General features: G+C 48.2%; 1 protein-coding gene across 7 annotated transcripts in view; it reads left to right on the top strand.

Annotated features, from left to right (window-relative positions):
- Positions 1 to 11,946, top strand: part of RBM33 (RNA binding motif protein 33) — a 112,354-nt gene extending 100,408 nt beyond the window's left edge. For all 7 annotated transcript variants that reach the window (XM_060156285.1, XM_060156282.1, XM_060156284.1 and 4 more), the window contains 3 exons: positions 440 to 628; positions 9,842 to 9,930; positions 10,153 to 11,946. In XM_060156285.1, coding sequence (XP_060012268.1) covers positions 440 to 628; positions 9,842 to 9,930; positions 10,153 to 10,201 — 327 coding nt within the window. In that variant the 3' untranslated portion in view covers positions 10,202 to 11,946. The remainder of the gene's footprint in view (positions 1 to 439; positions 629 to 9,841; positions 9,931 to 10,152) is intronic.
- The last annotated feature ends 247 nt before the right edge of the window (positions 11,947 to 12,193 follow it).

The following is a 12,193-nucleotide window of genomic DNA, read 5'->3' as shown; positions in this document are numbered from 1 at the left end:
GGGGAGCACCATACACAGTCCCCTGGTCCCCGCTGGGTTTGCCTGTGGTACAGTGGGAGAAATTTGGGCTCCGGGGCCGTTAAGGACTGGACCCAGATCTTTGTGTTACTCGCGGCAGGTTTCGGAACCCCTGTGATCCTGCTGCTTCGTCTACAGGATGATGGTAACACAGAAAGTGCCTACCTAGTACCATGCTTGGCACCAAGATAGGTGCAGACTTTGCTGCTTCCTTTTCCTTCCTTTTCTTTTACTCCAGTTTGCTGGGTACTGTGGTCTTATTTAGACATTAAACCCTTTTCTGGTAGTGGATAAAAACTACAGAAGGTCCTGTCGCTCACGGTATATTTTAATGGATTCTGATTTGTTCACTTTTGTATCTTAGTAGCTGTGAAAAAACCCCCAAGCTTCAACCTTGAATAGTTCCTTTTGTTGTTGCCAGGTCATCATGCACGGGAGAGGCCGGGGAATGGCAGGTGCGATGGGCCGGGGCCGCCTGATGCCGAACAAGCAGAATCTCCGGGTGGTGGAGTGCAAGCCTCAGCCCTGCGTCGTGTCTGTTGAAGGGCTTTCTTCCTCCACTACTGACGCCCAACTGAAGAGCCTGCTGATGTCAGTAGGACCCATTCAGGTGGGTCACCAGGGGCCCGTTCTGTCTGTGCCCTTTGTCCTTCCCAAGACTCGGTTATTTCTTCATTTAAGATCCCTTTGTGTTGGTTACTTCATGGTAAAACAGTACTCTTGAGAAGAAGGACAAGTATTTTATCTGCTGTGCACACTTGATGCCAGAACTTTGCCTTAGGCTTAGATTACTTGGAAATTATCAGGTGCTCAGAAACCTTATGAAATAGTTATTCTAGCCGAACAGATTGTCCTTTGAAACCCTCATATTACCCTAAAGTTCTTATATGCACCCAAACACACAACCTTTTTGCTCTATCACACACTTGTTTTGTGTGTAACAATTTTAACATTTTAAAGTATCTAGCCTTTTGACCTTAATTTTCAGAAATAGCCTCACATGTTAACACCTGTGGAACTTGCTTTAGACTTTACAAATGTGAAATAATGTGGACTATATTTTGGTCTCTTAATTTTTAAACTGGCTAATTCTAAATGCGTGAAGATCTCTGCCGAGCTGGCTGCAGATGGGTCTCCAGTTGTGTTGTAAACAAAAATTGCCACTGAAATCCCTGATTGCTCCAGCCTCTAGAGCCCTGGAGGCAAACCAGCACAGTGGGTAGACCTGGTTTTCCTTGAGCAGCGTGTCTGTAGTCCCCAACTCTGGCCTTTCCTGCCAGCTCCCCGCCTCCCGCCCGCCCCCGCAACCCCCCTACCCCCACCCCCCCCCGAGCAGCACAGCCCTCCATCCTGCGCCAGGACCCATGTCTGAGGCTGGAGCGCTTGGGAAGGATGTTTGATGCAAATCGTAGGACGTGGATGTGAATGTTAGATTTCTGAGTAAAAAGTGCACAGAAAGGGGACTTCCCTGGTGGTCCAGTGGTTGCACTGCAGGGGGCACAGGTTTGATCCCTGGTCGGGGAGAACTAAGGTCCCGAAAGCAGCATGGCCAAAAAAAAAAAAGAACACAGCACAGAGTGCTTTCTTTTAAGGTCTCTTGCTTCATGGGGAAACAGAGTTGACACAAGTACATTACATTAATTACATTAAGTACAATACATTAATTTTTAGTGTATTTTAAGCCTTCGTCTACCATTGAGTGTTGACAAGAGTGAGGCGTAGATGGAAGCCCTTCTGAGATGGTTTCGTTGTTTAGGTTTAACTACTTCTGCCTTCATCCTTGGATTCTCAGAGATGGTTAAGCTTAGTTTTCATGTGTATGTAATAGTGAAACGTTAGCCAGAGGCTGTGGCTTCTGTTTTTAGGAGGGTCAGTTTTCCAGCTGTGTGGTCAGGAGCGGCTTGTCAGTCATCAGGAGGCATTAAGCTCATGGCCAAGGAGAGTTGTCCTTGGACAGTCCGTCATAACACGGATTAATTTGCAGGAACAGAACTGGCATTAGAGAACTTATGATGCATTGAAATATGGTTAAATTACGATAAATTAAAATATGGTTATCCTGAGTGGATTCTCAAACAAATGGCGGTTGCAAACTTGGGGTCAAATCACAGTTCACCAGGGATCCTGGAGTTCAAGACCTGGGGCCTAGTCCAGTCTGTTCTCTGAGGCCTCGTGTTCCTGGTGTCTGTGTTTGGCTGGGAAGTGGTAGCACTGTTGCTTTCCACATGTGACCTGCTCGTTTTCTGGGCTTTGCTTCTTCCTACGTAGTCTTGATAATTCTCTTGAGCATCCTTGAATGTGATTCAGTTTTCAAGAAGTGTGAAGGGCAGTGCTCTTGCTGCTTACAGCACTGCGTGAGGTTGACTGCGCTGCAGAAGTTAGCTTGGAGCCACTGCTAAAACACCTAACCTTGGTTTTATCCATCTTAAAAACTGAATTTTGAGTTCTGCATTTTGGGGGCCGTCTTTCCTCCCATTTGCCGTTTTTATTTTTTTTTCTCCTGTTCTGGTAAGAAGGATTAGAGATCATTGTGTTAAGTAAAGTTTAACTGAGGGCACTTAAAGCCAGGCAAAAACAATGCCAAGTGTTTTAAGGGCTTCTCTTAACTCGAAAGGGAGAGGAAGATAGGAAAATGAGAGTGGTGTTTTCTGAGTTACATCAGGTACCCTGAAAAGGCCACCGTAAAGAATCCCCGAGGGTGATGGATGGATCTGGCACTTACTAGTAGGGCATGTTCGTCCATCCCAGGGAGCAAAAAGCAGAGCTCTCGTTTCTTGCCAGTCTTACTTAGTTCCGTGGAATGGTTTTGAGGGAGAGTTTATAGATTTTTAAGCACCGCATTCACAAAGTGCTGAGTTACTCAATTTAAAAACAAACAGGGCTTCCCTGGTGGCCCAGTGGTTGAGAGTCCGCCTGCCAATGCAGGGGACGCGGGTTCATGCCCCGGTCCGGGAAGATCCCGCATGCTGTGCAGCGGCTGGGCCCGTGAGCCATGGCCGCTGAGCCTGCGCGTCCGGAAACAAACTGATCTGTCGATAGCAAGCTTCTGCCAGCATTAGATAGCTAAAGAATAATATTGCTAGGTATACATTTTTTAAAGGCGTTTATAACAAGACTTCATTGTGGTTTAAGTATAAGTACACTTCACAGGGAGGGTTAGGGGAACCAGGCCTCCCGGCCCGCTGTGCTGGCTGAGGAAGAAACATATGTCGTCTCTGGTGGGCTGGGCTGTGGTGCCACCTGGCGTTCACTTAGTGTAACAGCAAAAGGTGGTGTCTGGACCAGGAAGGCCGGTTCCTTTGGGCCTTTAATTATGGGAACGGCAGTAACAGCACATCAGCTCTGTTTTCTGTGGTGGCGTCACTCCCCGGTTAGTGTGCTGTCCCCTTAACCTGTTCTCATAAGCCTCTCTAAAGAGTCCTTTTTAAAGACACTTATCTGTAAGTCTCCCTGACAGAATAAGGAAAAATGATAGAATTTTGTAGAAGTGTCCTGACCAGTGGTAGAAATGACGCAGGAAGCATCGCAGCGTGTTTGAGAGTTTCAGGTGAGAGGGTGCAGTGAGAATAAGCCCACCTGGTACTCTCTAGCAGTGATAGGGAAAGAATAAGAAAGAAGGTTCTGCCCGGACACTGGGGGGGTCTTGCTCTTAGGGAAGGGAGGGGCCGGCTGGGTGCACGTGGGGCTCCGGGAGGCTGACTTGTGCGGGGCATGGGGGCTCCACAGACAGGTGAGTCTTGTGCAGGTGCCCCTCCGGTGACGGGCGCATGTTCCCCCATAGCGGCCTCCCGCTGCGTTCCGGAAGACTGAAGTCGAGTTAACTCTTAGGGTCAGGAAGTAAGGTAGTTATAACTTCTGAGCCCCTTTGCTTAGTTATCCTTATTTCCCTGTTTGAGGGATTTTACCTAAAACTGTTAAGAAGAAAACTGTGTTATCCTATAGAGAAATGAAATGCCATGGTGTAAAAATAAAAGTATTTTCCTAAAATAAAAAGGCGGGCGCTGGCCATGAGCAACGGCAGTAACAACGGCTGAGGCTTAGATTAGGCCAACACGTGCCTGGCACTGTGCTGTTCACTTTTCCCTGGCTTCTTTCCTGATTTCTTCAACAACCCTGGAAGGTAGTCGCTAAACCGAGAGCCCGAGTGACCGGAGTGGCCATGGCGGCTCATTCTCGAAGCTGCCGGGCCCTGCGGGACGCGGCAGTGCGGCAGCAAGTGTCGGGCTTTGAGAGGGGGCTTCGGTTTTGGTCCCAGGTCTGCCGTTTATTGGTGTGCAGCTTCCCAACCAAGTACTTCACCTACGTGAGTCTCACGAACCACACAAGCTTGCAAACGCTGTCTCCTACCTCTTTCACTGTTCCCTGGCGTCACCCGGAAGGGGGAATGGAAGAAACATGGAGGCCTCCACATGCCATTGAGGGGGAAAGCGTGTGCTCTCGAAAGGCGGCCTGTTGTCCCAGAGCAGAGTCCTCTGGGGGGTTCGCTTCAGGCTGCTGAGGAGAGGCCGTCCGGGACCCACCAAGTTTGCCAAGCTCCCAATGCGGTAGTTCCAGGGAACCAGACACTTGGAAAGCCCTCATTCTGGTGGGTATCTTGGGCCGCCCAGTGAGGGGGAGCCCTTTTGAGCAGTCATGTAAGTTGGGGTCACGTTAGAACATATCGCCTTCTGGGATGAGACCATCTTACCTTCTTTGCATCTGTTTCTGACTGACCAGGGATGTCTGGTGGGTGATGTGGAGAAAGCTGGGATCTCAGTGAAAGCAGTTCAGTCATTTTGAAGTTCAGGACGTTTGGGAAGGAAAACACCAGGCATAGTCAAATGTAGACTTTCTGAAAACCGACATCACGAGGTTTAAAGAAAATATAGGCATGGCCGCATGATCTGAAACCGTAATGGGAAAAACTGTTAATTGGAGGCTCCCACACAAAGTTCTGAAAACACTGTTGTAAATAATCCCAAAAGAAAAAAGAGGATTCCAGGCAGACCATGTGATAAGACACGGGCTCTTACCTGCAGAACACGTTTGTACAAGATGAAGGTGAGTGTGGAAGAGGAGGGCCTCAGGATGTCTTTAAACTGTATCAGAGCAGAAAGAACAGCACTTACGCCGTGGACACAAGAAGCCCCAACACAGGACTCCAGGAAAAAACAGAATCGGCATCAAAAAAGACCACACACGCTGCGATGATTAGTTCAATATGAACAGGCACTGGAGGAGTCGTCGATTTCCGCAAGAAGCGGCCTGAGACGCTGCCCCGTCACCAGCGAGAGGGTCGGGTGGGCTGCGTGCAGAAAGGGTCCGGAATGAAGGGATCCTGCGCCATGCTGCCCGAGGACTGGCTCGAGGAGCCCGGCTGCGAGGCTGGAGAAGGAAAGATTTAATGGGCATAGGCCAGCTGCCACCACCACGTGCAGGTGCCATCGCGTGAGAAAGGAAGACCTGGTGCGTGTCCCTCGATGGTTCCCAAGCTGTCCCTGGAGGCTGGGCCCAACCCAGGGTGTCTTACCAGGTCTGGGGTGGAGCCCGAGAGAGTAGATGTCTAATGATTGATCAGTGGGGCTCTTGTTTGAGCAACTTCACTTGTTTAAAACAACTAATATCAATATCATTTTTGGCTTTAGGTTGATTCCTGAAGGTGCTGGGAACTGTTGGCCAGGGTGGGAGAATAGTTTAATTGATTTTCAGGACTGCAGAATCATTTCAGAATCCCCTTAACATTCATATGGGGATATAAGTATGTGTATAGCTGATTCACTTTGTTATACAGCAGAAACTAACACAACAATGTAAAGCAATTATACTCCAATAAAGATGTTAAAAAAAAAGAATCCCCATAATATTGTAATTTATTAGTATACATGGACATGAACACAAGCTCTTTCTAGAAAGAGGAAGAAGTTTTCCTAATCAGGGAAAAAACGGCCAAGGTTCTGAACAGCATGGACATTTTTCTGGACTTTAAATCGTAGGTTGTCACAGCTCTTCTACTGTTAATGTGTAGTGCCTTGTGGCAGTTCAGTCAAATGGCCCTGAATGGGATGGCTGAATATAAACAAAGGAAGCGGCCAACTAAAGGAGTATTTTAACAGGTATTTTGCTACTTATAGTAGCACAGTTATTCTCAAATTTTCTGCAGATGTCTTGTCTCTGAAAAATGAGAAGTATATCAGGGTGGGCGTGGGCAAGTTAGCCTGTCTCTCCGAGGGCCAGTACCATATTTGTGGGGGAGATGGGGCAGGGTCAGAGTGAGTGTGTAGACTGGAGACAAAGTTTAACTCTTCGTTCATTCTGGGTGAATTGAAGTGTTTAATTATTTGGAAATGGGCTACTGATTAGCAGAAGCACATATTTTCAAAGTAGAAGCTGGTGATCATAAGAAGTTTTTAGCTTATTAGTGGACAGCGTCTTTTCCTCTCTTCGCAATAAAGTGATCGCTAATACTTGTCATTTTGGTAGGTCAGAAATGGTTGAATATTGACAGTTTTAGCAATTCAGTGTTATATCTGAAAATAGGTTTTGTTTTTTGGAAAAGGGTGCAGAAATGTCAATAAAGGGGAACAGACAGAAAACAAATTTTAAGACAGTGTTATTACTTTTGTTGACTATTGAGAACCGATCCTGCATGCCGCAACTAAGACCTGACGCAGCCAATAAATAAGTAAATATTAAAAAAAATTCATTGAAAGTTTATGCTCTCTTGATTGATACCTTCTCAATCAAATTGAGCTTTAAACCACTTAGATACAGATAAGCTATCTTCTTACCTCTTACCTTATAAATTGGTAAATGGTAAAGAGGAAGCTTCATGCCTTCATTCCACATTGTGAAATCACCCAGAGGAAATGACATCTAGACATGCTTTTTCTCAAAAGAAGAGCATAGTATTTTCAAAATCCAGATTCCATCTGTGAATTGTAGAGTGTGGATAATCACTTGTGGTATCATAACAAGTTAGTTTTTTCTTGTCTGTTCCTAATCGAGCGATTTTTGTAGTTTTGGACAAAATAAGTTTACGTTAAGTTCTTCTAAGTCTTGTGGTAAGAACTGCCACAGTGCTGGCCGCAGTTCATGAAGAAATGGAGCTGTGCCTACACCCCAGCGCCCTCGAGCACTGCGGCCACGTGGCCGGAAGAGGAAAAGGGTGCCTGAGGCGCCTGAGATGGAATCAGAAAGCAGGGCCTGGCGGGAGGTTCTGCTGCAGTGCTTGGGTTGGACCTGGGCTTGAAGCTGGCTCTTACCCACGTTCTTCTCTGGCCTCCTCTGGTGGTGACAGGACAGCACGGCATTTCCTCTTGCATTTTCTCTTCAGGAGCAGTTCCAGAAGAGCTTCAGCAGCTGGAGATCGTTCAAGGATAAGGCACAGAGTGGGCGTGAGCCGAAAGCGGGGGCTGGCAGAGAGAACAGGTCTTTGTCAAGTAACGAATTTGAGAGGCCGGAAAAGCCGCATCCTGACAGTGTATCCAAGAGAAGTTAATTGATGGCATTAATTAAAGACCAGGTTGCTGAGCTTTACTTGTCCAGTTAACTTAATGATAAGTGAAATCATCAAGAAAAATCTTCTGCGTCTGGTTTTTATATCTGAAAGAAGAGGAAAACTCTAGTATCTACTAAACTGGTTTCAGAAAACCAGGCAGACGGAGCTCACTGCAGCCTAGTGGCTGCCTCTGTCACCTCCGGGCCTGGTCCTTGCACTGGTCCGGGTCTGGTTGGTGATGTGCCCCAGACTATCTGACTGCTCCTCCGAGGGGAGCCTGTGTGTAAACCTTAGTGCCATGTAATATGGAGACTTGAAACTGTTTATTTCTGTGTGAAGCACTGAAAAGCAACTTTTTGGAAAGAATATTTTTTTAGCGCTCTCCTGGTCATGTTTTACTCATGGGAGTTCTGTGTTTACTAAAATGGAGAGTGCTTATTTCATATACAGTATACCTTTTTTTTTTTTTTTTTTTTTTTTTTGCGGTACACAGGCCTCTCACTGCTGTGGCCTCTCCCATTGCGGAGCACAGGCTCAGCGGCCATGGCTCACGGGCCCAGCCGCTCCACGGCATGTGGGATCTTCCCGGACCGGGGCACGAACCGGCGTCCCCTGCATCGGCAGGCGGACTCTCAACCACTGCGCCACCAGGGAAGCCCCCAGTTTACCTTGTTTGAACGTATTTCAAGGAACTGATATTTTGGCTATGTGCTTTTGTTGTAGGTCTTTGAACAAATGCTTTAAAATGAAACAGCCACGTGTGGAAACACTTCTAAAGGGTTGTGTGTTACCATTAGATATTTTTTCTGGCTGTTAAATGTCACTGGACAGAAGCCCAGACACAGCAGACGGTTCCCCGCCACTGAGTCCTCTGCTACTTCCTCAGGCTGTGTCCCCGTGGTAGCAAGGCCCCCCTGCCACTTTGCTCATTGCCGCAGACACACATGGCAAGTCACCAAAATGCTTGAGAAGGATCAGACTCTGGAGAGTGGGACCGGCTGAGAAATCTGAATTCTCCTCCGGCACATCCCTCCCGAATCCTAGGATCCTACGTCCCCAGGCCTCGGGGAAGCACAGAGCTGCCCCTTGTCCTCAGGGCAAGTGTGAGGGAGGACCAGGTGTAAGTTCACTGTCCCTGCACCAGTCTCTTCACTTGATGGATCCATCTTCTTCATGAACTCACTTGGTTTTTACTGCAAACAGTAGCCTCAGGAATGGTTGTTTCAGATCCTAAAGATTTAATTTTCTTTTTAAGGTTTTTTTGGATGTGGACCATTTTTAAAGTCTTTATTGAATTTCTTACAGTATTGCTTCTATGTTTTGGGTTTTTTGGCCGCGAGGCATGTGGGATCTTAGCTCCCCGACCAAGGATCAAACCCGCACCCTCTGCATTGGAAGGTGAAGGCTTAACCACTGGACCGCCAGGGAAGTCCCCTAAAGGTTTAATTTAAGATGCCACTTCTCTCAGACTTTTTAAAGCACAGACTGTGACCAAATTATGTTGATGGCTGCCACAGACACAGCTGCCCCTCACTGTGGCCCACCTACATATATGAAACCCTTAATTTACCCCAGTGATAATTAGGAGATAACTACCCACTCCGACCGTGGGGTCCCGTTGCCTTACAGCAGTTCCTCCTGTATGATGAGTATTGTGCTTTTAAAAAGCTTACTGAGGGCCCCGTGGAAAATCGCCTGACAGGAGGACGTGAAAGCAGAAAGTAACTCTCCAAGGACACCTGTCCTGGGCCTCCCCAGGAAGGTTTAGAGAGAAGATTGGGTGGCTGACGGGGCAAACGATGGAAGGTCTATATATATATATATTATTTTTGGCTGTGCTGGGTCTTCGTAGCTGCACGCGGGCTTTCTCTAATTGCAGCGAGCGGGGGCTACTCTTGGTTGCGGAGCACGGGCTCTAGGCGCACGGGCTTCAGTAGCTGTGGCTCGTGGGCTTAGTTGCTCCGCAGCATGTGGGCTCTTCCCGGATCAGGGCTCGAACGTGTGTCCCCTGCATTGGCAGGTGGATTCTTAACCACTGTGCCACCAGGGAAGCCCCCTGATGGAAGGAAGGTCTTAACACCAAGCTGTGAGGACACGAACGACTGCTGCTCAGGGCAGTGACTTAGCGAAGCACTGTTGCTGGATAGATTATCTGGATAGATTACAAAAAATTGCCAGGGAGGTAGAATTAGTTTGTTTTAGTGATCTAAGGGTCAGCCTGGACTCATTTTGCATTAAATCTGATGTGTAAAAATGAATGAATGAATGTATGTATGTATGAATTTATGTATGTATATTACACCCCATACAACAGGATTCTAAAGTGTTTCTGTCATCTTCCTTCAGAGTTTACAGATGCTTCCCCAGCAGCGGAAAGCCATAGCCAAGTTCAAGGAACCCGCCCATGCATTAGCGTTTCAGCAGAAGTTCCACAGGTAGCCTTGGAGCCCCTGGTGACAGGTGGGAGATGGGAGGAGTCTGTGCTGCCACCTGCTGTCTGTCTCTGCGGAGACGCGCCGCCTCCTCTTGTGACGTGGGTGGTCACCCCGGGTGTGTGTGGATCCTCTCTGTCAGTCTGCATGTTTCTTCTGCTTGATCCGGTGGCTGCTGATGTGCACAGGTAGCTTAATGGTCACTGTTTCTTTAAATCCCCACAGGCATATGATAGATTTGTCCCACATAAATGTGGCCCTGATTGTTGAGTGATTTCTGGCAGGAGAGCCTGACCGTAACGCTGCACACGCGCTGTGGAATTTCTTCCCGGGAGCTGCTGCACAGAGCCCCGCGAGCTTAGGTCTCTCCGTCCGCAGCCCTGCGTGGCTGTTGTCCGGAGCGCCCAGCGGCCCAGCACTGATTCCAGAAGAGCTGACCTTATGGGACGCGGCAGACTCGACTCGGTGTTAGATCGCTTCACATTCTCTTGTCACCACAAAGAACTACAGGTTTCGCTTTCTCATGTTTTCAAAGTGCTTACAATGCATGTAGACATCGTTCTTCGTGATCTTATGTATGATCGATTACAGCGACTTAGAGTGAGTAAAGACATTAACGTCACAAATTCTCAGTAGTTTTCACAGCAAAGAATATTTGATAATGGTTGCACTTATCTTCAGTGCAGGCTAGATGAGCGTTTTCTCAACCAGCTTCACTTGTTTTACCGTCTCAGAAAGCCCTCAAAAGGCTCTTGTAAAAACGTAGGTTAAAATTCGGGTGATTATGATTGGCAGTTGCATATCCTGGAAAGCAGGGTATGAGGGTGGTTGGGAGTGGTGCCAATTGTGTGGCCGATTCTGCTTCTTGTAAATACTCCAAAAGCGCCAACTGTATAGTCCTAGTTCCAAAGGGAGCGCCCCCTTTTATACTCGTTCTGAATGCGGCGGAAGTGCTGCTGGGCGTCGTCACACGCCCCCAGGCTGAGCGCAGGTGTCCGGATGCCCTCACCTCCAGCCCTCGCTGGGCTCCCTGCTAGGCGAGCATAGCATATCTGCCAGGTGAGGAGGGTAGGACAGCCTGAAGCTTTCGCAGGCCTGTTTGGTTTTTTCCTCTTTTTAAGTGCAGCTCCAAGTGGCATATTCATGTCACCGGCTCTGTGACGCATATAGAACATTCTTGGGCAATCTGTGATTAAGATTTTCTTTTTTGAAGGCCTTTTGAGCAGGGGCTGCGCTGTCCTTCAGTGGACCCGAGAGCGAGGGGACGTTTGCGCTGGCTTGTCGTTCTCCGTGGCGTGTGGCGCAGTGTGTCTCTGGGATGCTGGGTAGGCTCCTTCAGGTGAGAGACGCTTCCTCCCCTTAAAGTCATCTGTAGTAAAATTCATTCTGGGCAAACGTGGAAAAAAGTGCCTTATTGTATTTCTGCTCATGAAGGAGTTTCACTATTTTGGATTGATTCTAATGTGGACCTGAACTAGTTGAGCAAATGATACCGGGGCATACTCAGACTTTTTAGCTATATTTTATACCTAAGATTTCCTGTGAGATTTATTGATGGAATTAAGGGAAATAGAAGCCTGTTACCACCGGTTAACGCGTCTGGTTAGCCCAGCGAGGACCAGATGTGAGCAGGCAGCCCCCCCTGCAGCAAGGCGTCCCTCCTTCTCAGCCTTCTCTTGGGAGCTAAGACACAGGTCATGTGAAGTTGTATCTTCTTATTTTCACAGTTGAAATTTTGTATTACTTTTTCAAATTAAGTTACCAGAACCAGAGAAGAGCATTTCAGACCCTGTGAGACTTCCTGTAGCATTGATTCCACTGTGGTACCGTGTGCTAGGAGTGAGTCTGGAATGTGAAGGTGGGTGTTGATGGCTGCTCTTCAGAAGATTTCGGTTCCGGGAAACTATAGGCACTCACAGAACACGCTAGAACACCCCCTCGCCCCCCTGGGCTGAGGTGCCTGGCCACCCGTGCTCCAGAAAGCCCCTGCCTAACCCTGGGGGGGGGGGTGTGCGCCAGCCTGGCCCGGTGCTCCGCGGAGCCTCCAGGTGGCCAGCGGCCGCCCTCACAGGTGGAGATAGAGTCGCGTTCACAGGCTAGGAGCTCGGTCCACAGAGAGCCGCGTTGAAGTGGTGAGTTGGGTAGCATGCAGGTGCCACATGGGAGAGACCCACACCACTTCCCCGCCCTGGGCAGCAGGAAGGCTTACAGTTAATGGACTTGTTTTATCACGAGGACTTAGTGACGCAGTGAGCTGAGTATACAA

The sequence above is a fragment of the Lagenorhynchus albirostris genome, chromosome 8, assembly GCF_949774975.1.
Source record: "Lagenorhynchus albirostris chromosome 8, mLagAlb1.1, whole genome shotgun sequence".
Taxonomy (NCBI): Eukaryota; Metazoa; Chordata; class Mammalia; order Artiodactyla; family Delphinidae; genus Lagenorhynchus; species Lagenorhynchus albirostris.
Note: the sequence above shows the minus strand (reverse complement) of the source record. Positions and strands in the feature narration are given on the sequence as shown.